General features: G+C 38.2%; 1 protein-coding gene and 1 long non-coding RNA gene across 2 annotated transcripts in view; one reads left to right on the top strand and one right to left on the bottom strand.

The window, feature by feature from the left end:
* The window catches only part of EMB2785 (elongation factor family protein), a 70,203-nt gene extending 48,364 nt beyond the window's left edge, over positions 1 to 21,839 (top strand). Inside the window, exons 15-19 of the mRNA XM_010262087.2 lie at positions 15,196 to 15,282; positions 15,748 to 15,798; positions 15,891 to 15,974; positions 21,319 to 21,369; positions 21,459 to 21,839. Of these exons, the coding sequence (XP_010260389.1) occupies positions 15,196 to 15,282; positions 15,748 to 15,798; positions 15,891 to 15,974; positions 21,319 to 21,369; positions 21,459 to 21,542 (357 nt within the window). The 3' untranslated portion in view covers positions 21,543 to 21,839. The remainder of the gene's footprint in view (positions 1 to 15,195; positions 15,283 to 15,747; positions 15,799 to 15,890; positions 15,975 to 21,318; positions 21,370 to 21,458) is intronic.
* A 2,708-nt stretch (positions 21,840 to 24,547) lies between these two features.
* Positions 24,548 to 26,993, bottom strand: LOC104599513 (uncharacterized). Its single transcript, XR_735526.3, has 2 exons — positions 26,764 to 26,993; positions 24,548 to 24,809 (listed from the first exon to the last, which is right to left on the bottom strand). It is a non-coding gene; the product is annotated as an uncharacterized LOC104599513 (long non-coding RNA).
* Between the last annotated feature and the right edge of the window lie 687 nt (positions 26,994 to 27,680).

Below are 27,680 nucleotides of genomic sequence, written 5' to 3'. Positions count from 1 at the left end.
GACCATAATGTGTATTATATTGTAATTAGTGTACAAGGACAACACTGCCCCCACTTAAGTATGGGACAAGAGAACCACAGAAGTAATATCAGAATTGCCACATCAGCATATAACTTAAACATGATGAAAAGACTAATCTATCCTTACTCGACCAACTCTATCACTCCCCCTCAAGCTGGAGAATATATGTCATATAATCCCAGCTTGTTACATATATAGTTCACTCTCCCTGAGTTCAAACCTTTTGTAAACAAATCTGCCCACTGATCACCTAAGCCCACGTGTTCTGTGCTTATCTCTCCAGTAAGGACTTTCTCCCTCACAAAATGGCAATCAATCTCTATGTGCTTTGTTCTCTCATGGAAAACTGAATTAGATGAGATGTGAATTGAAGCTTGGTTATCACAGTACAATCTCATAGGTCTGTCCATTGAGAATCCAATCTCTTGTAGGAGATCTTTCGGCCATACTAACTCACATGTAGTGTGTGCCATGGCTCTGTATTCGGCTTCAACACTATTCCTTGCCACAATGGTCTGCTTCTTACTCTTCCATGTCACTAGATTTCCTCCAAGAAATGTGCAGTAACCTGTAGTAGATCTTCTATCCGACACTGAGCCTACCCAATCTGCATCTGTATACCCAACTACCTCAAGTCTTCCTGCTGGTTTGTACAATAACCCACGGCCTGGAGTTCCCTTCAGGTACCTTACAATTCTAAGAACTGCATCCCAGTGAGGTATTCGGGGGTTTTGCATCCCACTAATAGCAAAGGAGATGTCTAGTCTTGTGATGGTCAGGTAGTTCAGCTTCCTCACTAATCGTCTATATCTTCCAGGATCATCAAATATTTCACCTGTATCACTACTCAACTTAGCATTCGGTTCCATGGGAGTTTCAGCCAGTTCCACACCTAACAACCCTGTTTCATCCAGCAAATCAAGGACATATTTTCTTTTGCACAAGTTTACACCTTGTTTTGACCTGGCAACTTCTATACCTAAGAAATACTTCAACGTCCCAAGATCTTTTGTTTGAAAATGGTCTTGCAGAAAGGCTTTTAGTCTATCAAAATCCTAATCTGTTACTGCCAGTTATGACAAATATCATCCACATAGACTTCTAATAAAATCTTTTCGGCTTCAAAATCATAGCTGAACACTGAGTGGTCTACCTGACATTGTTTCATTCCAAAATTTTTCACCACTTCACTAAATTTCCCAAACCAAGCACGAGGAGATTGTTTCAACCCATAAATTGCCTTTTTTAGTCTACACACCTTACCATCCTCCCCCTGAGCAACAAACCTAGGTGGTTGCTCCATATATACCTCCTTCATAAGGTTACCATGGAGGAAGGCTTTTTTAATGTCAAGCTGAAACATGGGCTAACCATACATAACTGTCAAGGAAATTAAGACTTAGACTGAACCAATCTTTGCCACAGGAGAGAAGGTCTCCATATAGTCCACCCCATACAACTGAGAATAACCTTTAGCAACTAGTCAGGCCTTCAACCGCTCCACACTACCATCTGGAAAGTATTTAATAGTATACACCCATTTACTTGGAAGAAGAGTAGTGAGCTCCCACGTGTGAGTATGCTGAAGAGCAAAGTGTTCCTCCATTGCTTGATGCCTCCCGGGTGAAGTAAGGACCTCTTGGACATCCTTGGGTATAGATATAGTGGACAACAGAGAAACAAATTGGCGATGTGAAACGGAAAGGTGAGAGACAAATAAAATTGGAAATGGGGTGTAGGGTACAACTACTTTTACCTTTCCGTAAAGCAATGGGAAGATCAAGTTCTAAAGGTTCTGAGATAGGAGCAATGATAGGATCTGTAGACGAGGTAGAAGTCGGAGGAGGTGCCGGTGTCTGTTGATGAGTATACACGTGCCAGATCAGTGGTCGTTTAGTAGGATTTTGCACGGGAGGAGGTGAAGGTTCAACCCCAATGGGAAAAACCAGAACGGGATCACTAACTGGAAGAGGAAGAGGAAGCAATGGTGGATTTGATGGTACTTCAGGTCCCGAAAAGAACGGTACAGACTCAAAAAATGTGACATTAGGACAGGCATAGGACTTCCAAGTGGTGTGATTGTAACACTTGTACCCTTTCTGAGTTCAAGAATAGCCAAGAAAGATACACTTAATAGAGCGTGCATCCAACTTTTCTAAACTAGGACTCAGATTGTGAACAAAGCACACACAGCCAAAGACTCGAGGTGTTAATGGAAAGGGAGACAAGGTGGGGAACAAAATAGAAAAGGGAGATCAATCGTGAAGGACGAAGGTGGGTATCCGGTTAATAAGTAAACAAGCAGTAAGTACAATGTCACTCCAAAATCGTTTAGGAACATTCATATGATGAAGAATAGACCGAGCAGTTTCAAGGAGATGACGGTTCTTTTGTTCAGCCACCCCAAACATCTTAGTGGACTAAAGCAAAAGGATTGAACATACGACTATCAACTCTAGGACTGAAGGAAACCCAATGGTGTTTCCCATACTGACACAACTCACACTATAAAGAAGACAAATGACTCAAAGAAGGAACCAATAGCTTGAATGCCTTGAGAGATGGATGTCCCAGCCGACAATGCCATTGTAGAGGAGTTAAGGAAGTTTGAAGTGCAACTGACGATCCACCACCGTCAAGATAATACAATCCACCAGTCTCATGCCATCTACCAATCTTCTTCCCCGTCTTGAGATCCTGAAAAACAAAAAATGAAGGGAAAATTGTAATAGAGAAATTAAGGGTCTTAGTTAATTTACTAACTGGCATGAGATTTAATGGAAATTTAGGCACATATAGAACAAATGATAAAGAAAGAGATGTCGTGTCAACATTACCAACACCACAGATGGGGGAAGAGGAACCATTGGCCAGGGTAACGGTTTGAGATGTGGAAGTTTCAGAGAGGGAAGAAAATACACCTGGAGTCCCGGTCATGTGATTAAAGGCTTCAGAGTCAATAATCCAGGAAGAGGGTTTGGATGCCAGACAGTTCATACCTGAGTGTGCAAGAGTGGCTGTAGTATGTTGTGAAGTAGCCTGAAGGAACCTCTTATACTCATCTCGTGGTACACTTATCATCTTCTTCCCGGATGCAGATGTAGATGTGGAAGGTGTTTGATCCGTTTGTTGGTTATCACTCATATCAACCCCACTAGCAGCTGCATGATTAGCCCATGTAGAAGGTGGGCCATGGAGATCATAATAGGAATTAACTGAATTCCCTTCCCTACCACAGTGTGTACACTTCCTAGTAGTGTTGCTTTTTCCTTTACCACGACCTCCCCCTAAGTCACGACCACCACCACGGCCAAACATGGAACCACCACGATCTCCTTGAAACGCATGTCCTCCCCCTCTATTACCATGTCGACCTCCTCTTGCTACAACAAATGCTGATCTGTTAGACGGTGTGGTACTCTGTGGATCCCAAAGAAATCCTGCGAAGCCGTGCAAATACTTCCTCAAGTGTAGGAAGAGCAGAACTCCCTAATATTTGTGCTCTAACTAGTTCATACTCTGATTTTAGCCCCACTAAGAACCTAGTGACATCTAGTTGCTCCCTTTGTTGTTGCTAAACCTTAACATCTGGAGTTAGGGGATGATAGACATTGAGTTCATTTCTGAGGTTTCTCATATTGGCATAATACTCTTCTAGGGTTTGATTCCCTTGCTGCAGATTGAAATACTCCTGATAGAGTTGATATACTCTCGTAGTATTATCCTGTCCAGAATAAAGTTTCTTGGCATGTTCCCATATGTCCTTAGTTGTATCTAAGAACATAAAGTTGACACTTATCTTGGGTTCCATATTGTTCCACAACCATGTCATGATTTTGGCGTCTTCTTGTTCCCAATCATCAAATTTTGGAGATTCAGCTGATGGTTTATCTTCCTTCACATGTCTCACTTTCCTCTTTGCCTTGAGAGAAACTTTCACTGACTTGGTCCATGGCACATAATTTTCACCATTAAGTTTAATTGAAGTCATCTGCACACCTAGATAGTCAGGGAACCATCACACCAGATTTCTGATTGCTACCACCATCTCCAATTGCTGCCATTATGTCCTCCAATGCTATTTCTAATGCTGAGTTCTCAGCCACCAAACAAATACTGCTGTCAAGGCAACACTACAACAGTCTCCAAATCACTTATAACAGTTTTACAACCAGTCACAATCAATAAACTTGATGTAAACTAGCATTCAGATCAAGAACTTGATGTAAACTACCATTCAGACAGATTCGGCTACCATTCAGATCAAAAACGTTGATGTAAACTACCATTCAGAGATATTCGGCCACTCTTTTCAGCAAATTTTTTATTTTTTTTCTTTTCACACCACTACTGACAATTAATCACCATGACAGCAACTCAACAACTCAAACAACCACACAAATCCTCTTGAAACTGCTCAATAGAGGGTAAACACTACAAACACCACCACACGACGACTAGGGCTGTCACTCATGGTGACAACAGTATTAGGTTGATATTTTAGGGCTGCCGCATCTTCCTAACACTTGTAATAGGGATTTCCGTAGTCCTAAAAAAAATAAAATAGTGCCGCAGCTACCAAGTTGTGTACCTCAGATTTCGCAGCCCAAAGAAGGAGAAAAGAGAAGGAGAGATCGCAGGTCAGAAAACTTGAAGCCGCAGCCTTCTTCTCCTTCGTTTAGCACTCTGATACCATGTTTCAACAGTTAGAACCAGTAGAGAAGGAGAAAGAGAAGAAGAAGAAGCTGTCGAACTAGAGTCCGAACCCTACTAGTCGACCATAATGTGTATTATATTGTAATTAGTGTACAAGGACAAAACTGCCCCCACTTAAGTATGGGACAAGAGAACTACAGAAGTAATATCAGAATTGCCACATGTTGAAATAATTGATTTTATTTTGTTAGGGACTGTTTGGCTGATTAAAGCTTTTTTATTTTAATCTGTTATTGTAACTTTACTTGGTAGGGGCACAATGCTTCATTTCCCTTATTTTTTTTTTCACCCTATATATTATAATGAAGCTGGCGCCGCCAACACTGTTCCATTGCCTCTAATCGTTCTCCTTTCTACCTTCTCTTCTCTTCTCTTCTCTTCTCTTCTCTCTCTTTTATTGTAATCTTCAATCGGATTTACTGTCAAGATGGTATCAAAGCGTGGCCATTGAATCTGGGCGATCAAGTGTCTTCTCCAAGCTGCTGAATTGGGCTGATCGAATCAGATCTGCAACTGGTACCGCCCCTTTGTTTTCCTGTTTTTCTTTCTTCCCTTGGTCGTGTACCAAGAGGAAAACGAATGGATCTGAACCACTGAATGTCGGCAGACCCTTGTGAGGTTTTTTACCTCTGTTTGTTTTGGATCGTGTGATCCTGTACCTATGAAAGGTGGCTGTAGGTCACATATGACCTGTTTTCTCTACTTGTTGGTTTGATGTCTTATGTGTAAGGATTGTGATTAATGCTTGGTGCTGGTCTTGTGCACTGATTAAGTCCAAAAAACTGAAGTGTGTGTGGACTGATCACTTGTTGTGTGTGGAATCTTTTGTTCTGGTATAAGGAGGGATGCTAAATTGAGGTTTTAGATAAAAAAATTGTGTTGACCATGTCGTCTGAGAATTCTGCTACTTCAAGGATTTCCGGAAGTCAAAATGGAGTGAGTGGGGGAATGGATATGAGTTCCCCCATGGCTGTTATTCCCTTTGATGGTCTCAATTACCTTGAATGGTGTAGGGGAATAAAACTCTACATCACTGCTAGGGGAAAAATATGATACATCAATGGGAAAGTGAAGGAACCGAAGAGCGGAAGTGCTGAATATGATAGATGGAACCAAGAAAGTAGTATGGTGATGTCATGGCTCTTGGTTTCCATGCTGCCATAGGTGAGAAAAATTTTTGTGGGCTGAAACTGCTTGTGAAATATGGGAACAAACAAAGTTAACTGGAAGATATACCAAGATATACCAATTGCAAGATGAATCGTCCACTTGCAAGCAAGGGGAAAGGAGTCTCTCGGTGTACTATTCAGATCTGGCATCGATATGGAAAGAACTTGATCACTATCAGAATGTTAACTAGAAGTGTGATGAAGGTGCAAAGGCATACAAATCACCTGTATCTCAACAACGGGTATTTGCCTTCCTCGTGGGGATGAATCCTTCATATGAGTCCATCAAGGTGCAGATCTTGGGAAGTAAAGACTTGTCATCGGTTCAGGAGGTTTATGCCTTGGTTCAGTCAGAAGAGAGTAGAAGAAATGTGATGAATTGTACAGAGGGGGAGCCAGTTGCCCTAGTTGTCCGGGGGAGTTTAGATACTAATGTCAGAGGTGGTTTTAAGAAGGGTGGCTCTCAGAAGAGAATGGATGATAAGAGTAAGCTTTGGTGCACTCACTGCCAGAAGACAAGACACACCAAAGATACATGCTGTGATCTCCATGGAAAACCTAAATGGGCACAGGATTTGGGTAAGAAGTCAGCAACTGATCAAGGCAAGAAACCAAGTCAGTAGAATAAGAAAAAGTATAACTCAGCTAATATGGCATCTCAAGAGATTGGTCCCATGGTAACTCAGGATAGGCATTCCAGTTCTGACCTTAAGGAAGAGATCATCAACTCCTTCCGTGACCATTTGGAGTTATATGGTAGGACTCTTCGCCAGATGGATTCTGGTCCTACTCCTACTTTTGTGTCTGCATCAGGTAATACTACCACTACCTTCCATGTGTGATCTCATACCTCTGGTTCCCCTTGGGTAATTGACTTCGGAGCCTCAAACCACATGACCGGTAAGTCAAGTTTATTTCAGGAATACAATATTCTCTTTGGGAGAGATAAGGTGAGACTAGCTGATAGATCTTTCTCCACCATAGCCGGCCAAGGAACCATATCTCTCCCACTCGGCCTTACCCTTTCTATTGTACTACATGTTCCTAAATTACCTATAAATTCGCTTTCCATTAGTAGTATTGCTCACTCCTTGAACTGTTCAGTTACTTTTTATCCGTCTTCATGTGTGTTTCAAGATTTGGCCTCAGGGAAGACGATTGGTAGAGGAAGCATGGTGGATGGTCTCTACGTGTTGGAGAATAAAGCTGGTCTTGTGGTTATAGAGTCATTGAGTTCGTCCAATGAGAGTCAAGCCTATTTATGGCACAATCATCTTGGTCATCTTTCTTTTGAGTCATTAAAAGTTATGTTTCCAAAATTGTTTGAGTCATTGTCAGTGAGTCAGTTGCAGTGTCAGACATGTCAATTGAGTAAACATTGTAGAAGCTCTTTTCCTTTGAGAAATAAAAGATCTGAATTTTTGTTTCATATTATTTAATCTGATGTTTGGGGCTCTGTTACTCTACCTATTGAGGTTGGATATAAGTACTTCATTACCTTGATCGATGATTACTCTAGATACACCTGGGTTAACCCTATGCGATCTAGAGATGAAGTGCCTAAAATTGTGAAAGACTTTCAACACATGGTGTTCACTCAATTCCAAACTGAAGTCCATATTTTCCAGTCGGACAATGCAAAGGAATACTTCCATTGTGATCTCACGGAATTCTTTGCTTCGAGTGGATCACTTCAACGAAGCTCTTGTGCTAGGACACCCCAACAAATTGGTGTTGCTGAAAGAAAAAACCGTCATCTTCTTGAAGTGGCTCATTGCTTGTTAATCCATATGAATGTTCCAAAATGCTTTTGGATGGATGTTGTTCTGTGTGCTATGTACATCATCAACTGTATGCCATCTCGGTTACTAGAGTATAAGGCCCCGCATCAGCTTTTGTTTCCTACAGTTCCGTTGTTCCCCATTCCAATGTGTGTTTTTTTGGGTGTTGTTGCTTTGTACATAACTTGTCACCTACTCGGGGTAAACTTGATCCTCGTGCTATTCTTTGTGTATTCCTTGGCTACCCTCTATCTCAAAAGGGGTATCGTTACTATGATCCCGCCTCTCGTAAGTACTATGTCTCAATCGACGTGTCCTTTGAGAATCAACCTTTCTTCTCGGTTTCTCCTCAAGGGGAGAGTAGGGTTGAGGAGAAACAGGCTCAGACTCAACTACCTCCTCTACCTGACCCTCCTCTGTTCTGTGTCTTTCTTCGCCACCACAAAAGTCAGCAGAGTTCAAGGGCCGTGGAACCTGACACTATGCAACCAACATTATCGGCTTCACCGGAGGTTGATCCTTCCCATCAGCCAGGTACACTTGCTCCTATTGATATGCTTGCTCCTCTTAATGTTGATTCCCCTGTCATTAATGATCTTGATGTTCCTATTGCTAACAGAAATGGTGTTAGATCTTGTACCACTAATCATCCTATCTCTCATTTTGTGTCCTATGATCATATTTCATCTTCATATCGTGCATTCCTCTCCTCTGTTGACAGTATCCCTATTCCTAAGAATGTGGCAGAAGCTTTATCCAAACCTGAATGAACAGATGCAATGAAGGAAGAGATCGATGCATTACACAAAAATGGCCCTTGGGAGTTGGTGGATCTTCCTGAAGGGAAGGAACCAGTAGGGTGCAAGTGGGTGTTCATAGTGAAACACAAGGTTGATGGAACTATTGAAAGGTACAAGGCTAGACTGGTGGCAAAAGGTTTTACACAAGTATATGGAGTGGACTATACAGAGACTTTTGCCCCAGTAGCCAAGATGAACTCTATCAGAATTCTCCTTTCACCTGGTGGCAAATCTTGATTGGGAACTTCACAAATTTGACATCATAAATGCTTTCTTGAATGGTGACTTAGAAGAGGAAGTGTACATGACCCAACCTCCAGGTTTTTGTGCCAAAGGCAGTGAACAGAAAGTGTACAAGTTAAAAAAATCTTTATATGGGCTGAAACAATCTCCTCGGGCCTGGTTTAGTAAGTTCCACTTAGCAGTTCAATAGATGGGGTTCAAACAATGCCAGTCAGATCACACACTATTTGTGAAGAAAGGTGAAGGGAAAAGTGCAGCTTTAATTGTGTATGTGGATGACATAGTGGTCACAGGAGATTGGTTGGCTGAAATACAGAGACTAAAAAAGTTCCTAGCCACTCAATTTGAGGTGAAAGATCTAGGCCCCTTACGTTATTTCCTTGAAATTGAAGTTGCTCGCTCTCACAAGGGCATCTTTATTTCCCAACGGAAATATGTACTAGATCTACTAGAAGATACAGGCAAACTAGGGGCGAGACCAATTGACTCACCAATGGAACCCAACCATTGACTGGGAGACAATCAAGGAGAGTTCTTGAAAGATGTGAAGAAGTTTCAGAGACTTGTAGGGAGACTCTTGTATTTGTCTATGATCAGGCTTGATATTGCTTATGCAGTGGGTATTCTTAGTCAGTTCATGCACAATCCTAGGACAACTCACCTTGAAGCTGTAGAGAGGATCCTCAGATACCTTAAGAAGTTTGCTGGAGCTGGTTTACTGTTCCTCAGATACCTCAAGAAGTTTCCTGGAGCTGGTATACTGATGTTGATTAGGCAGGGGCAGTTGATGACCAGAAGTCTACCAGTGGATATTATGCCTTTGTAGGGGGAAACCTAGTCACATGGAGAAGTAAGAAGCAGTGTGGTGGCTAGATCTAGTGCTGAAGCAGAATACAGAGCTATGTCTCATGGAGTTGCTGAAATCATGTGGATAAGAAATCTGTTAGGAGAACTGGGTTTTACAATTAGCAACCCTATGTCACTCTATTGCGACAATAAGGCTGCTATCAACATTGCAGCTAATCCAGTCCACCATGATAGGACGAAACACATTGAAGTGGACAAGCATTTTATTAGAGAGAAACTTGTAAATGGAGAAGTGTGCACCCCATATGTCAGCTCAGAAGAACAACTTGCAGACATCTTCACCAAAGGTCTTCATCATGTGTGGCATAATGATTTGTGTGACAAGTTGGGCATGATTGACATCTATGCTCCAACTTGAGGGGGAGCGTTGAAATAATTGATTTTATTTTGTTAGGGTCTCTTTGGCTGATTAAAACTTTTTTATTTCAATATGTTATTGTAACTTTACTTAGTAGGGGCACAAGGGTCCTTTCCCTTCTTATTTTTTTTGCCCTATATTTTATAATGAAGCTGGCGCCGCCAACACTGTTCCATTGCCTCTAATCCTTCTCCTTTCTACCTTCTTCTCTTCTCTTCTCTTCTCCTCTCTCCTCTTCTTCTGTAATCTTCAATCGGATTTACTGTCAAAACCACATCAGCATATAACTTAAACATGATGAAAAGACTAATCTACCCTTACTAGACCAACTCTAACAACTCATAATCATAAATTTCAATATTTCATATACAATATAATCAATTCCATTCAGAAAAATAACAAAGCATATTTAAAGTTGCTTTTTTTTGAAAAAGATAAGGTAAAATTTATTGAGTCAAACACAGGAGCATAGTACAATAGGGCCCAAGAGAAACCGGGCCACAGGCCCCCACATGTACAGGCCAACCACAAACAACCAGTTATACTTATGCATTCCTAATACTCAAGGAGCTCAGCAAAGCAAACAGAAATTGATGCTGGAACTCCTTTACAACTGAAACCCAAGAAAAAGGTTTACCAACTGAAATGGAAATCAGCTCATCCACTTTCTTTTTAGAGTTCCTAAACTACTTTCTATTTCTCTCTACCCATACTGCCCCTATTACAGCTGCCAGAATGGAGAGCCAAATACAGTTCCCTCTTTTACTCAAACCTGGGAGGCTCTAGCACCACAATATCTCCTTGACCAATCTAGGCATGGCCCAACTTACTCTCACAGCTTTAAGGAAGTGTCACCAAATCTGAGGGATAAATGGACAATGAATGAAGTGGTGGTCAACATCTTATGTTGTCTATCCACACAAATTGCAATTCAAGTCAGGAAGCTGCACCCCCCTTCTAACAGAGTTATCCTATGTCAGACAAATGTCCGATACTGCAGCCCAAACCAAAGCATTAATATTTGTAGGGGATTAAGGATTCCAGATTCGTTTTGCTGGGAAGAGCCCAAAGCTACATTCAGACTATTTAAGCAAAGTAACAGCACATGGATTGGAGCAAGAAACTTTTATTGCAGAAAGAATTGAAGAAAAATGCAACATATTATATAACATATGCAATGTAAATTTAATAATAATAGGATTGTAAATCAGGATATACCTAGGATTGGAGACCAAGAGAACTCAATGTGGCCTCTTCCATTACTTCGGAGCAATATATCATAACAAGAGAGAAATTGAGGAAAATGTCATCCATAGAATTAGAGCAGGATGGGCATGATTATGAGGTGCATCTGTAGTTTTGTGTGATAGGTGAATACCACTTAGACTAAAGGGAAAATTCTATAAAGCAGTTGTAAGGCCAACGATGTTTCATGGAGCAGAGTGTTGGTAGTGAAGAAACAAAATGTCCAAAAAACGAGTGTAGCAGAAATGCAAATGCGGAGATGGATGAGTGGAAAAACTAGAAAGGATAGGGTAAGAAATAAAATCATTTGGAGGAATCCTAGAGTAGGTCCCATAGGTAATAAAATGAGAAATTAGAATAAGACGCATAGTTTTCAAGGCGCCAAGGTGAGGCTAGCCAACAGGGGGGCGCCTAGGTGATTAGGCGAGACGAGCCTCAAAGGGCACCTTGTCACCTAGGCGCCCGCCTAGGCGTCAGCTTGACAACTATGCTAAGACAGTGGTACAGAACATCCATAAGAATTGATCTGCTACAAGCAAGGTTCAAAAAATCGATACGATACGCCCCGTATCGGGCGTATCGTATTGTATCTTTTGGGTCCCGATACGCCTGTTTATAGGTGTTTCAGTACCCCACTATTTTCTAATGAAAAATATAGGTAGTTTAATCCCCAAAAACCAAATTTTGAAAAAAAAAATCATGTTTCTTCGTGGTTTAAAGTACTGATACGCAGAGGTGTATCGATACTTTGAACCATGGCTACAAGTTGAAGAGGGCTACAAGAGATAGGGGCAGAACGAAAAGGACTGGGTTGAAGTGGTAAGAAATGATTTAAGCACTCGTCATTTGACGATGGACATGGCATGACACTAAACAGAATGGCAAAACAGGATTTATGTAGTACACCCCATATAGTTGGGAAGTTGGGACAAGGCTTACATGATGGTGATAGTGTACAAGTATGCAACATGTAATAAGGTGTCTGTCTTGCCCTTTTCCTTGCCTGAGAAGACCTTAAACATGTATGAAAAAGAAAACCAATATAAAGACACCAACGGACCAACCAGAAAATGTCTTGTTGGCATTGGTGTGCTTAGACACCTACAAAGGTGTTGATTAGACAGTACAGAGTGGGATGAGCAGTTCAAAGGAATGGAGCATAGAGGAAGGTAAGAAGGGAAGAGAACCTTGCAATGGGTTTGAAGAAGGAAAGCCAAGAGGGGAAGGCAGAGAAGTGGGCAGAGAATCAGACGGCGAGATGGGGTATGAACAGAAAACATTGGTAAACAATGTGGGTGTAGAGATTGAAGGAAGGGAGAATGAAGTGAAAAGGGGGGACAGACTGTGTGGTTTGAGTGGAATCTCTGTTTCAAAAGATAAGGGTAGAGTTAATGACAAAAAGGGTAGTAGAATGGAAGAAGTGTTGATACTAAATTTTGATGGAAGTGTCTTTAGGAATCGTGGACTAGCTGGATAGCCTGGAATTGGAGGAGTATTCAGAGACTGAAATGGCAACATATGCTGCGCCTTTAGTGGACCAATTGGGATCGCTAACTGTACTAAGGCAGAGGTGCTGTAGCTCTCATAGGTCTTCTGTATTGCTAGAGATCTGGGCATTCTGAATCTAACCACTAAAGATGACTTTATAAATACTATAAAATGGTTCGAAGAAAAAGAGGGTGGCCCTTGGAGACTTGGTCATTTTTTTGCTGAGGTTGAAGACTTGGTCAATAGCTAATGACCTAGCAAAGCTTGGTGCTCATTCAGATGCTTTGTATAGTGAAAGGTCTGTACCTGTGTAGCTCCTTTGGGCCTCCCTCTAGTTTTTGCTTGTACATCGTATCATGTACCCCTGTTTTCTTTATTAATGAATTTCAGTTGCTTTCTCTTGAAAAAGGGTAGTATAGGAGGAGGAGGTTTAATGGCAGGAACTTAAGAGTGAAGAAGTAGGAAATGGATCAGGGTTGGGATTAATATTACCTGGTGAACAAAAACTATAAAAGAAAAAGAAAGTACAGAACCTTTTCTTTGGTCGAGGATAAGGAGGTTGTTGATGAAGATGGAGAAGAATCTAAGGAAAATGATGGCAAAGTGATCGTGGATGAAAAGCATGAGATTGGAATTACAATAGATTTGGAGACAGAGGTGAATAAAGAGGTGGAATTTAATAAAACACTGACCTTGTTTTTTATTTGGGAGGGGGGGATTTGTGAGGGAGAAATTCAAGGACTTAGAAGATAAACACTTTGGAAATTTGAAGAATAAGGAAGAAGCAAAAGGAAATTTTGTTTTGGTGGATAGGGAAGACCAATGGACAAGCAAGAGGTTGCAATGTTCTGATGAGGAGGTGGAAGATTTTGAAGGAGTTAGAGAGCAGGTGGCAGCCCAGACGTTTGAGAAGAATCTGGTTCTCGAACTGGAAAGGATTTATCTATAAATCTAAGGACTTTCTTTTGAAAGAGAACAGTTACCTAATTAATGTGAATTAAGAACAAGAAGAAGCATCGAACAGTTCAAGTGTCGAGAGTTTTCACCAGATTGAAGATGGGTCTTTTTGGATGGGCCCTAGTAAGAAGATAAATAAGAAAAAAAGCATTGAACTCTATCTGAGATTCTTGGGGAAATGGAGTAATTTTTTGTTTGCAGGGTGAGGAGTTTTTTGCGTGGAGATTGTGTAAGGATTATAAAGATTTGAGGTTTGTTGTTTATTTGTTTATTTGTTGATGAGATGGATTTCCTCTGTGATTGGTTGGTATAGTTGGTTTACTTCAGGGGTGGGATAAGTTTTTTTGCTGAAAGGGTAGGGGGTTTTTTGTTTGTTTTTTTGATCAATAAGGGTAGGTGGGTTTTTTGTTTTTGTTTAATTCTTTTATGGATATTGGGTGGTCATGGTTGAAATTTAGAGGAGGGTTTCTGGTCTCGGTATTGTTTCTTCTTTTGTTTTTTGTGGGTGATACCTTATCACCTGTTTTGTAATTTTTCTCTCTTGTTTTTTCTTAATAAAGCTTTCTTCTTATTTTACTATAAAAAATAGTGTATGGCCAGAAACATGGATATGATCCTAATAACAAATAGTGTCTAAGTGATGACTGTAATGTTTACCTTTTTTCAGAATTGCTTTGAGCCATTGGAGATACCTAAAAGACAAATTTCTTTGTTCAAACACTAAAAACACTAAAATTACCTTTTAAACCACATCCAATTATTTGAAATCATCATGTTAAAAGCCTTCTAATAGATCTTGTTTGCTTCCTTCAAATATTATAATTCATAGTCAAATCCCCCTTTAAAATGGAAAAAAAAGGAAACACATGTTAGTGTTGAGGAAAACAAAAGCTAAAACATAGGGAGAAAAAGGTTTGGTGTACTTCACAATGGAGATTCCTTTTTATATTCATAAAAAAATGAAGAACCCTTTATTTCAAATCCAAGTGCTTGGGTCTAGTTATCCAGGCTTCAATCTTTGTTATGAATTCGAGACCTCTGAACAGCTTGTCTTCATGACATGGACATATGTGTACATTTCAGAGGATATGGAAAATTAGTTATAGGGTTCAAGTGAAAAGAAATTGAACTTGGTTGCTTCCCTTAAGTGGTTTTCCATTTTGCTTGTCCATGTAGTTCATATAGTGCAAAACTTGTTGCGAATGAAACCATGTAAATCACAATCAAATTGTTTCACTCAATTGTTTCTGAATAAAATTAATATAATCCAGGCATTGTTTATTGATATAGGACAATGCCTTAAAACCATATTTATGGTTTCTCTTATTCTGATATCGTGGTAATACATGCACACCCATGAAAATAGATGAATAAAACAAACAACTCATCCACCAGAATGTTTTTCTTTGGCATCTTTTAAAATTAAATAAATGTTTATGTGTTGGTCAATCATACTAACCATTTTTTGTTTTATTCAATAGAAATACTGTAGATTGATATATCAGTTGTTAATTTGACACCTGACTCACTTGAAACACTTGGTTGAACAGGTATCAATGGGTAATGGAACCATAACTGCACATGCACTTATGAGTTTAGAAGCTCGTGGAACCCTCTTTGTTACCCCTGGAATGGAGGTTGTCTTCTAATTTGATTATTGTGTTTCTTCTCTTCTTCTGCTTGATGTTTTTAAGTCAACAGGTTATATCAAATAATCCAGGAAATTTTAAAATCTCTATGCATTCCATTATATGCCTGTCATCTTGGCAAGCCATTTCCTTGATCTGGACTATCAAGTTAATACATGACCTAGCAGATTAGTTGTACTCGTATTTCTTTATTATATTCATTATAACAATCACATCAACTTATTGATGGTACCTTTCTTTACCATCAAAATTATATAATTTGTTGGATGGTTATAATAGATCATTTGTTATTTTGGCAATTCAATCCAATAAATTGAGATGTTTGGTACCATGATGTATAAAACAATTACTGTTGCCACCCAAAAGTATATAACAGAACACATTATGTGATATCCTTAAATCAATCTGCATAATATACTGCTGGTTGACTTTCTTTGTCTAATTTGTTTGCAGACATATGATGGCATGATTGTTGGGGAACATTCAAGAGATACAGATCTGGATGTAAGTGCAAAGGCATGGCAACCCTTTATGATATGTGTTATGTGTAAAAACAGAGAAGTTTATGAGACCCTGGAGTGATTAATTTGTTACAGGTAAATCCTGTACGAGCAAAGGAACTGACCAATGTCCGTGCTGCTGGGAAGGATGAGAATGTGAAGTTGTCCCCACCTCGCCTTGTATGTTTCTTCAACCATCATGTTCTCCTTTCTTGGCCTTGTCTTGCACAATTTAGTTTCTTCTACAAGCAATTGTGTTAAGCATATTGTGTTGCTGGATATAGTATTACCACAGTTGAATACAATATTTTTCTTTTGGTATCTGTGATTACATGGGATACTTCAACATGATATTGCTACTAGATGTTTGATGGATACTTCCATAAAATTTCTTTTGTTACTAAATTAGGATAATGGAAAAAGAATTGTCATGTCTTATTTTAATATTGGTTACTTTCCAAATAAGCTTCTGATCTTACTGTTAGTTTAGTGTGTAAGCAGTTTTCCAATAACAATTTCTTAGACTGTGCATGAAAGAAATTCTGATTATTTTTCCATGCCATAGGATTGTCAAATAACCACACAACTATGGGAGGATAGTGAAACTTTCATTGATCAAGTGGACTTATTACAACTATTGAAAATCTAAATCAATCAAGGATACACTTTCTCTACCAGAAACAGGATCTATCAAACTTTGATGGTTGTAGCATGGGAAACCCAGGACCATCAGGAATTGGAGGTGTGTTTAGGGATGATGAGGGGAGAATAATTGCCTTATTTTCAGGCCTGGTGGGAGAGGGAGATTCTCTCAGAGCAGAGGTTTTGGCAATGATGGAAGGAGTTCAAAGGGCAAGATCTTTGAATGTTAGGAAATTAGTAGTGGAAGGGGACTCACAATTGGTTGTAAATTGGCTGCACAGTGTTGAGATGAAGATGTGGGTTTACAACAATGAAAAGAAAAAATTCAGATGGCTAACAAGGGATATGGCAGTTTCTTTCAGCTGGTGCAAGCATAGTGCCAACTTTTTTGTTGATTCTCTAGCAAAACAAGGGGTGGGACGACAAGTTCTGTTCTGGGCACAATTGTAAGGGAAGGGTGCATTTAAGGGGAGAGATAAGTTGCTTTATCTCACTGTATTTTTCTATGGTTTTTACTCACTGTACTACATCATTTTTCTAATCTAATGAAATTTCACAGTTATTGATAAAAAAAAGGGATAAACTTTCACCATGGGCTTTGCTTATGTGGTCCAACTCTTTCATACATTTGGTAGATACAGCATTTCCATGTCTGACCAAGCAGTCTGGAATCTTTTTGTTATCTCATTTTATCTGGAGATGGTGTTGGAGGGTTATTAAGCAAAGCAATAATATGGTGATATATGTACATATATTCATTAAAGATTTGAAATTGTGCTAAATTTTTTTGAAGAACCAAAGTTCACTAGTTTATCAAAAAATAAATAAATAAAAAGAACAAAGGTTCACCAGTTTCTATTTACATTACCTCATTGAGCCATTGCTATAAATCTTGCAATTGGAACTCAAAAATGCTATGATCTTAACTATCAAAGAAGGAACAGTGAAGTTGGTGGTTAGATGGTGAAAAAGTGCGAGAAAAAGGATGATTTTGGAAGAGAGTATATATGTAGGGGATTAGTCTACCAATCATCTAAATTACCAGGAATTTTTCGCTTGCCTGTTGCCAGTGGCAGCCCACAAAATTCAATTTGTTGCCAAATAACCAATTGCATAGTAAGTTTCAGCCTCCATCATGGAAAAAGAGACTCTTTCGTGGGCAGTTTTGTTAATTCAGAGTTGGAATATAAAAAGTATAGAAATAGAAGAGGGAAGGCCCAATGTAGTGGCCAAAAAACTGGCATGAACACTATAAATGGGGTTTTGGTGGTGGATGCAGATCAGTTACTTCTGCTCTCTTTGGCTGGTTTGCATATTTTAGTTGTGACTCTGTGTAATCTGCCCAGCAACTTGGGTTGTTTGTTTCTTATGTTCTTTTATGAAAAATTGCATGATAGTAACATATTTCTATCTATGAAAAGGTCAAATGACTGTCACATGCTAGCCTCTTTTAAGTTCTAATTATATGTATATGATTAGTGTAAGCAGTGTGGTAAGGCAGAATGTGACGATCTCCTTGAAGGACGAAGAAAGGCCAAAAGTAGCAAAGGCGAGTAGGGGTCACAAAGTTGAAAGAATCATGTCTCGATCACGGTTTATTCCCCCCTTTTATAGGGGAAGGCCCTGAGATCCTAAAGGGAAGGTGCCAAAAAGGGGTTTGATTCCTATTGGGAAAGGAGATCTTAGATTAGATGTTGGTTGCCAGGAGGACACTGCTGGGGGTTCGCCACGTGTCGCCTGAGGTCCTCTTAGGGCGAAGTTTCCTTTCGTCCGTGGATTCTCATGATAGATGTGCGCTACTCCTCGTGGGTCCCCTGCGTCGTCGTGGCACACATGACGCTGGAACTAGTCTGACGTGTTTTGCTTAGTTTGCTGGGTGTCTTGTTGTGGGTGTCTTTGACTTGTTGCAATCTTGTAACGGTCTTTTAGTCTATTGCAGGTCTGCGATGGCTTTGAGCTCATTGCAGACCTGTGATGGGTTATGGTCTCATCGCAAACCTGTAATGGGTTATGGGCTCATTGCGGGCCCTCGGTGGCTTCCATTCTTCCGGTTTAATGTTTTCATCGCGATCACAGACATAGTGAACTAAATGTACTTACAATTAGATCATTAGATCTTTAGAAGCTGAATTATTTTAGGGCTCCCCCCTTCTTAATCCCAAAAGTTTGACACTGCAAGTAAGTTTTTGAATTTCTGTTTTCTCTAATGAAGATGGAAATCTCTTGGCTGTATTTGTTTAAAGTAAAATGGAATAAATAATTTTCATCATTAAATGTTTTAGCTATATTTTTACCCCTTTTACATGAAATTAAATTATAAATTGTGAAAAAGTTTGTGCCCATTTTGCAAAGAAACAAATACAGCCATATGAAACTTCTTTCTGTTCAAATTGTTATCAGCTATTCTATCATATTTAGTTTTTTTGGTTCTCATCTCAGGTTTCTAGGGATGAGGCCCTTTATTTGGGTTGCTTTGGGGAATTCGGATTAGCTGAATGCTTTAGCTGTATAGCAGGTTGCGGAACCAATGATAATGCCCCACACCAGTGACAAAATGCATGGAGCCCACACAGATTGAATGGTTGTGGGCCCCATGTATTTTATGACTGGTGTGGAGTGTTACTATTGGTTCCACGGCCTGCTGAACAGGTATTGTGTTCAGCCAATCATATCTCTGCTTTGGGTTGTTTCCAGAAATCACTTTCCTCTAAAGATTCCATAAAATATCAGCTAGGAGAGGTCAAAAAAGGGAGCCTGGTCTAGATTCTCACTGCATAATGTCCATGAAAGATAAAACAGAGTAATCAAGGAGATAGTTAACACATTAACCATAGAATGTTGCATGCTACGAAGCTGAGAAAAGCGACAAGAATCATGTTCAAGAAGATATTTACTTTAATCCTTTCCATGGTCATCCTCACGTGAGGAGCAGGATGATGGGGCATCAGAGCTCAGGTCCACACAACCTTTTGAAAGGTTTCAAAACTTTGATATGAAGGCAGAAATTCTGGATACTTAAGAATGCACACCACAAGATGAATTCAGTTAGACTTGCTGAATGCCATAGGATGGATTTCTTGACTTTTTAAGGATATGTTGCTTAAAGTTGGATAACAAAGAATTGGAAAGCATAAGTCTTTGCAAGAAGATGAAAAGAAATTCATTAAGTTCTTCCGAATTCCAAGAACTATATCTAACAATTGCATCAAAACTGCACAATTTGCACCAAGGGGACATGAGTTAATGATTATACTTGTGAAAGTTGACAAATTAAAAGCTATGGCTGCAATCCTTCCTGGACACGATTGAATAGGAAGAAGTTTTTCAAGAGAACTTTAGTTGGAAAACGATCAGAAAAAAAGAAAAAAAACTTTAGTTGGAAACAGAAACTAAAATATAAACCTTATACTTAAATTTACTCTTTAAGTAACCTTACCCTTCCAAAAGGTTTTGATCTTAACCTTAAAATTAGAATCTAGAAGAGACAAGCATGTGATAGTTGTATGATTTTTAATGGTGAGCAAAATGTAACTGTTGTTTGATAATACGTTAATCTTGAAACTAGAAAGGACAGGATTAGAAATGAACTCGTTCAAAGGAACCTAGGAGTAGCTTAATTGATGATAAAATGAGGGAAAGCAGACTAAGATGGTTTGGTCACATGCAGAGAAGACCATGTATACAGCACCAATAGGATGAGGGTGAATCTGCTGTGTGCAATGTGCATGCTATGCACAGGACATAAGTCAACTGTTACAAGTTGAAGGGGTTAGAAGAGCTGGGGGGCAGGCCACAAAGGATATGGGCTGAAGTAGTAAGAATTGATTTAAGGGATCATAATTTAACAGTGGATATTGACACTGAACAGAATGGAATGACAAAACAGGATTCATTTAGCTGACCCCATATACTTGGAATGATGATGATGGTGATCCAAACATCTAGATTTGATCAAGCTTCTCTTGCGAGCCCATAGCCATTTCATCTATGTCCACTAGAGTGGTTTATATCTGTGCTGGGAGGGCGGTTTGATAGAATTCGGATCTTCTCCTCAGAGTGCTTCTCACACCAACCTCATGGGGAGATGTTCCCGATGTGCGGATGCAATGTGCTTTGAGGATGGTGCGAAGAGTGCTCTGTGAGGAGCAGACTCGTGCTGGGTTTGGTAGTAGGCTTCATCTAATTAAAGGTAGGTCAATGCACATGAAGTCCTTGTAGTAGCCCTGAATGCCACAAAGCTGTGTGCTAAAGCAAAGACTAAAAGCCCATTCTCGTTAGCCTGTGCCTTGTGTTCTAATGTATTGCTTATCAATAGCCATGTAAAGCCAACCATTGCAGTAGGAAATTATTCTAAGAAAAGATGCCTACGAGATACTCTGTGAATTTTTCTTTTTCTTATTTTCTTTTACCTAGGCCTGTCAATTATTTACTTGTGATAACTAGGAAATACATAGCAAACAATAAAACATTTTATATATGTTTCTCATGGTTTACTTGTGATGATTTCATTTAGATGTCCAGAATTGTTGTTTTATAGGGTGACATAAGATATTTGGAGGGAGAGAGTTAGCAGGTCCATTGTCAAGTTACCTTTATTTGTTTCTTCCCCATATTAACGAACGATTGCCTTCTGCAACTTGTGTTTGCTTCCTTGGGATTCTATTTTCCTCTCTTTCCCTTTGACTTCTGATTACATACAACAGTATACATGGTTGCCTTGTTAAAAATGCTTGGGCTAGCCTACTAGGAGTTATTGTCAAGCATACAATAATGCATTACTGCTGAAGTGCAAGGTGGAAAAGCACTACTACATTTTTTTTGAGTAATATTTAAGAAATTTCTTTACAAGCACGATGTATTAACTGAATGCATTTCTATGCAGATGACACTTGAAGAAGCTATAGGATATGTTGCTTCTGATGAGTTCATTGAGGTGAAATCCCTGAGCACCTGATCTTAACTGATGGTTGGGATGGATCAATCACTTTCTTAATTTGAAAATACCCTTTTGCATGTTTTCAGGTTACTCCAAAAGCTATTCGGTTGAGGAAGAGATACCTGGATGCTAATAAGCGGAAAATGATGAGGAATAAGCCCAAGGAATGAAGCTTGTGCCTTCAACAATTTTGAAGAAGCTTGTGCTCAAATATACCCAGGTAGGATATGTTAACTTTTTTTTTTTCCTTTTTATCTTCTTTTACCTGTGCCATTTGTCTTGTTTATTACAAGAAAATCTCAAAATATTCTTTCTCATGATACGAGAGGCGAACAAACTTGGAATATATTACGGCATTGACTATTATGACAACAAGTAAATTATAATAATAGATTGTAATGTATTGAACCATCTTCTTTTGAGGTATTACTAGTTTATTTATAATGAGTAATTTTCTCAATTATTTACATTTCTTTTCTTTTTTTCCCTGCAAATTGGGCATCAACTGGCTACCTCCTGAATGCAGTAACAGACGCTTAATTATCTAAATTTTTTGCTTCAAAAATGAAACTAATGACTATGCAGCTGATATTGACCGCTTTGCACCTAGTTTAATGTAGTAAAAGCCATCAGATTGGGTCACAGTTCACAAATAAACAGCCTCTTTCATTTTAGGGTGCTTTATTGTATTAATCTATAACTAAGGGCTTAAAAACAGCACTGATGATATTGAAAACGAAGTAAAAAGTTAGCCTTCGTATTTGTTATTCTTAATGATAGTAAAAGCAAGGTTCAAAATTTCACAATGGATTGGACCGTATTGGCTGATATGTATCGTTTCAGTACAAGTCCAATAAATGGAACATATAGAAATCATCTGTAGCATTCCTTTTCGTATGTACTGAACATATACGAGCCTGTATCGGACTGTTTTGGTTCTTTATATATTAATAAATATTAAGATAAATTATATTGATTATTTTAAAACTAGGTGTATATCCATATACATTTTAGCTTTTTTTGTTGTTTCACATTTTAATTATTTGATCATTTGTCAATAGTTGCCAAGTGTGTTCAGTATCTTGAACTTTATATAAATCATTAAATTACAGTTTTTTTTTTTACTTTTAAGTAACTTATTTACGATCATATAAAACGTACAACTATTGTTATTAATATGTTTTGTTATGATTTATTTGAGTTTTCTAGTATATTTGTGTATCTTGATTTTTCGTTTGTATCCATGCATATTCAAAGTATATTTCGATACGTCTTTTAAAATTGTATTTTTGATACACCTTGTTCTTTTGGTGCTTTAAGCATTAGATAAAAACTGAATTAATTTTTTTAATTTTATGAAATGCTGTATACATTGTAAAATGCACCAATGGCAATTGTTTTGAAAGGCATGTGAGGTGAATGCGAATATGCATTGATACAATGGCGTATCGTGCCAATACACACAACTAGCAGGATATTCATAGAATTGTAGTGTATCTTGTACTAGTGAACACGGCTAAGGATACGATACGCTCTGTATCAGGTGTATCATATCGATAATTTAATCATTGCCTTCGTCTACATATATAATAGAAAGATGAGTATATGGAGGAAATTCATGTTTGTGCCCGAAAACACCCCACATGTACATCTCAGCATGCATTGGGACATCTCCCGTACTTGTCATTGGGAGATGTTCCCAATGCATGGTTGGGATGTGATGTGGGTCATTTTTGGGGCATGCTTTGTGGGACAGACATGAATTCATGTGGAGGCCAAAGGTCTCTCACCACAGGCGTCAGTCTCCCTTTCTCTCTTCCATGCGTAAAAATTAAAAATAGAAATTTTATTAGACAGGTTTCCTCATAAAAGTCCTCCTATGCCTTAATTCCTCTATTAAAATCTATTATTATTCTTCTCTAATAAAGTCATTCTTAAATATCCCTCTCCCTCTTCCCTCTTCAATAGTCAATGATTGTAATATCTCCATCTTCTATTAAATCCCTCATTTCCTATTAAATAACTTCAAACCCCTTTTGAACATCTCTAATAAAATATGGGTATAAATTAGATGGGTTGGATGGGGTTAAATGCCAACCCAAGACCAAGCCTAAACATGGGGCCTTTTCCTGAAAGCAAATCGATGTCAAAACCCGAATTTGCCAATCCATCTAATTTCGGATCAATCCCGTTCATTTACACATGTTTGTGAGCTAGTGTACTGAAGAAACTTGAATCAAACAAGGGAATCAAAGAGATGCAAGACAAAGGAAAAGAAATTATAGAAGAGGAAAAAAGAAATCGGTGTTTTTTCTTTTGATGGATGGCATAGAAAAAAGAAGAGGCTGCATTTGATTCAAGTTTTCAAATGAAATGCTTTTTGTTTCTTTTTTTTTTATCAAGCAGTTATAATTATTGTTAAATATCAGAATTGCGTAATTGTGACAACGCCTAGTTCAGAGGCTAACCCTATTCATATTCCATCATTGTGCTGTAAAAATTATCCTATAATGCTTAAATTTGTCTTTCAGTAGGGACTAGAGAGAGCAATAACCTGGTCGACCTAGGATTAGTGATTCCATCGAATGAGAAAAAACAACCAACAATTAGAATTTGAACTACCAAAATATATGATAAAAAAACAACCAAATAACCAAGATTTGTTTATTTGAATTCCATAGAATTCAGGGATGATTCTGCTTCTGTTTCCTGGTTCATTGGCTCATTGCCCTGTGGTTTCATACCCGTGAATTTGGCATCAATCCACGGGGCAGGATTCAATCCATCCCGAGTATACTAGTAGCTCCACCTAGGGGTGGACTGAATGGTACAAACCCCTAAAAAAATTGGGACTTAGCGGGTGACCAGTTCAACGGTTCAATTGCCTGGTTCTGTCTGAACCTGAAAACACTTCTAATTTATTGAAATTCTTATAATCTAGGGTAAAAGATTTAAACCTCCTTTGAGGTTTTTCATTTCGGGAAAATCTATGATGAGGGAAAGATATGATATGAAAAGAGTTTTGACAAATCAAAACCCACCCATGACTTTTGATAAATAACACCTGATTCACTACTTCATTTATGATTCCAGTTGATTGGTCAGATGTTTTTCCGATATCATATCTTTTTCATATCATAGTCGAACCCTATAGTGTGATATATAATACCAAAAAGGACGAAAATAAAAATTTTTACATTGAACAAAAATTATTTCACTCATGTAGAAACGTCATTAAAGGGTGGAGAGGTGTTTAACACCTATACATAAATATTATTTCAGTAATTTTTGCAGCGTGGATAAATACATGCCCACTTGTACCTTTGGCAATTCCAAGCCTTCAATAAATTCTTGTATGCTCTTTTAGTTACTACCCTTCCTATGGTTAGTTCCTTCAGTTTGTCATAAGGTATTGGGATGCCATATCTTCACATCACCTAAAAAATGAGAGATAAACTATGATATATTTCAAAATGATTTTCTGAAATAAACACTGAACAAAAAACGTAGAAGAAAAATGAGAAGGTTGGTTTGATATGCGCTCAAGTCACAGTGATCCAAAAGTTGAGAAATTTATGTGACAACGATGTTTCTTAAAATATGATTCTAGTCTTATAGGTCTGCATGATGAATAGTTCAACATGGATACATGAATAATATGTTCTAAAATCCAATGGGCTCTAGGCTTCTAACAACTAGATATTATAGACCAAAAACAAATGTTCACATTCAAGCAGATGGTGATCAATACCTTCTTTTTGGTGTATAAAAATGATGGCCAACAAATATAAAACTTACCTTTTAGACTATCAAAGGGATGAAAACTATATATGTTAGCAAGATAAAGCTTAAAATCAACGTGGGTTTTGGGCATATGTTGAATCCTCAAAACGTAGTAACTGAAAAATATCATCATCATCATCATCTATGCCTTATCCCAACTATATGAGTAGTTTTATTGGACAACTGTTGGTTGTAATACTGACATGCTTGTTAACTACTACCATTATGAAAATAGTAACCAAGGAAACAATAAAAGGTCACACACAAAAAAGTCAAGGCAACACATCATATTTAAATGGATAAAAAATGGCACCTAAAGAAAACAACTGAGATAAGACAGAATATGCACAAAGGTCTCATTAAGCATTAAAATATTAATTTTTCAAATCTCAAATAACAAGATCCAAGATGTTTTTCTCTCTCATTAAAGTTCATTGCAAGAGTATCAAGTTCACATTTTCTTGTAGAAATAAACATAATTGATACATGATGACATCCAAGGAATACAAGTGAGAGCAACTGCATCAATCGGATGCTAATTAATGATTACTATAAATCACACAATCAATAGAAAATATCACTGCATCTAAACTAATAGGAATATCAGGATCACAGTTAGGGTCCACCCAACCCAAGATATCTATGGCCTTCTTGTACTGTTCTTTTATTTGTTTCAAAATAACAAAGGAAATCATAGTAACATAACTTTGCTTATGTTTATCTATGTATGCTACGAACTATCTAAGAAATATCAAGGAAAGTATTCCTTGTAATTGAAATAATCTGTCTAGGTATGTTCTTCTTCTCCATTCCCCACTCTGGCTTCTCAATGTCCTTTTAAGTATATAACAAATATATTGAGGAAATCATGTCCATCCAATCAAAGGGACTTCTTTAATTATTTAGTGCTGCAAATGGATTGGATTCAAATTGGATGTACTCACATTCAAATTTAATCCATTAATGTTCAGATTTGAATTGGATCATATCCATCAGATTCATAAAGGATTTGGATATTGTGTATTATTAATAAGTTGCACTTAGAAATAATCAAATTATTATTTTTATTAAAATAACAACTTAAAAATTAACTGCTATGAAATGATCTGCGCACAGGTTTTTAGCTGCAGCATTAGAAGATGATCAGCGTAGATGGCCTCTGTTTCGGGAAGCAAAGACATTGCTAGTTGGGTAAAAAAGAGAACAATTGTAGTTTCAGATTGTGAGATTTTAGTGACAAATCTATCTATACCAAACAAGATCTGATTGATTATCCAATTTGGTTTGAGTATCTACTGAACTGATTTCTAAGTTATAAAATAGAGCTGCAAAACCTGGATTGACTGATTTGAAGAACTCGTTAATGGCAGCAGTGAAGAAATAAATCAACCCCAAATTAGAGCAAGGGCGGATCAGAAAAAAATAAAAATCATATTGTAGTCAGTTAAAATAAAAAAAGAAGGAAGAAGGAGAGGAAGAGGAGGCAGGGAAGAAGAAGAAGATCCTGCATAAGAGAAGATCCCAGATCCCAGATCAAAGCATGCATGGTTGATTTGGAAGAAGAAGGAGGGGAAGAACCGAAGAAGAATGGATCAGCGACGATCTTACCTCGTCGGAGGGCGGTTCGACGATGACGAGTATCTTGGAGGTCTACGCTTCTTCAGTTCTTCCTCTAGTCGATTAGGGTTGGAATTTGGAAACGATGGGGTTTTTTTGTCAAAAAAAAATAATAAAAAAGCATAAACCGGAATGGGAATGGGAATGGGAATGGAATTTCTTAGGGTGGGGTCGGGAATGGGCATTCCCCCATCCGCGTAGAATGTTCCCATTCCGTTTAACCAAACATTCAGAATGGGAGTGAACCATTCCGATTTCAATTTCGAACTCTTATTCTTTCAAACCAAACAGACCCTAAGTTTTTTACCCTATAATGACATAATCTAGTGTAAGACATGTGATATGCAAATGGGCAAGTAAAGGGTAAGATATAAACCGAGGTTTTTTTTTAAAAAAAAATCAACATTAAGTATTCAAATTTAATTTTTATGATTTGCACCAAAGTTAAATCAATTATCTGCTTTATAATAGCATAGAAAACTAGTAAGACCGTGTCCATTTGCACATAAAAGTAGACATGCTCACGGGATGGGCATTGCCTCTATATTAATGAATTCAGGCCTGAGCTTAAGTCCTGACCATTGGGCCTAGATTTTGAATTTAAGCCCAACCCTGATATAAACTCCTAAACCTAACCAAGAAAATTGGGTAAGACGAATTTTTATTTTAACTCAACAATAAAACTAATTTATTTAAATTAAATGACTTGAAAACCAAAATACTAAAAGATTGAGAAAATAGAAGAGGAGTAAAGAAAAAAATATGTATTATATAACTTTTATTATATAAAACATCATTACATAGGGCTTGGGCTCAGGCTCAGGCCAGGAATTTTTGAGGAAGCCTAAGCCTAACCTGAAAAAAAAAAAAAAAAGTGTTTTGGACCTGAGCCTAAGCCTGTAGGGCTA

Source organism: Nelumbo nucifera, chromosome 1, assembly GCF_055504915.1.
Source record: "Nelumbo nucifera cultivar China Antique chromosome 1, China Antique-T2T, whole genome shotgun sequence".
NCBI classification, from domain to species: domain Eukaryota; kingdom Viridiplantae; phylum Streptophyta; class Magnoliopsida; order Proteales; family Nelumbonaceae; genus Nelumbo; species Nelumbo nucifera.
The sequence above is the reverse complement of the archived record's forward strand: the minus strand, read 5'-3'. Positions and strand labels throughout refer to the sequence as shown.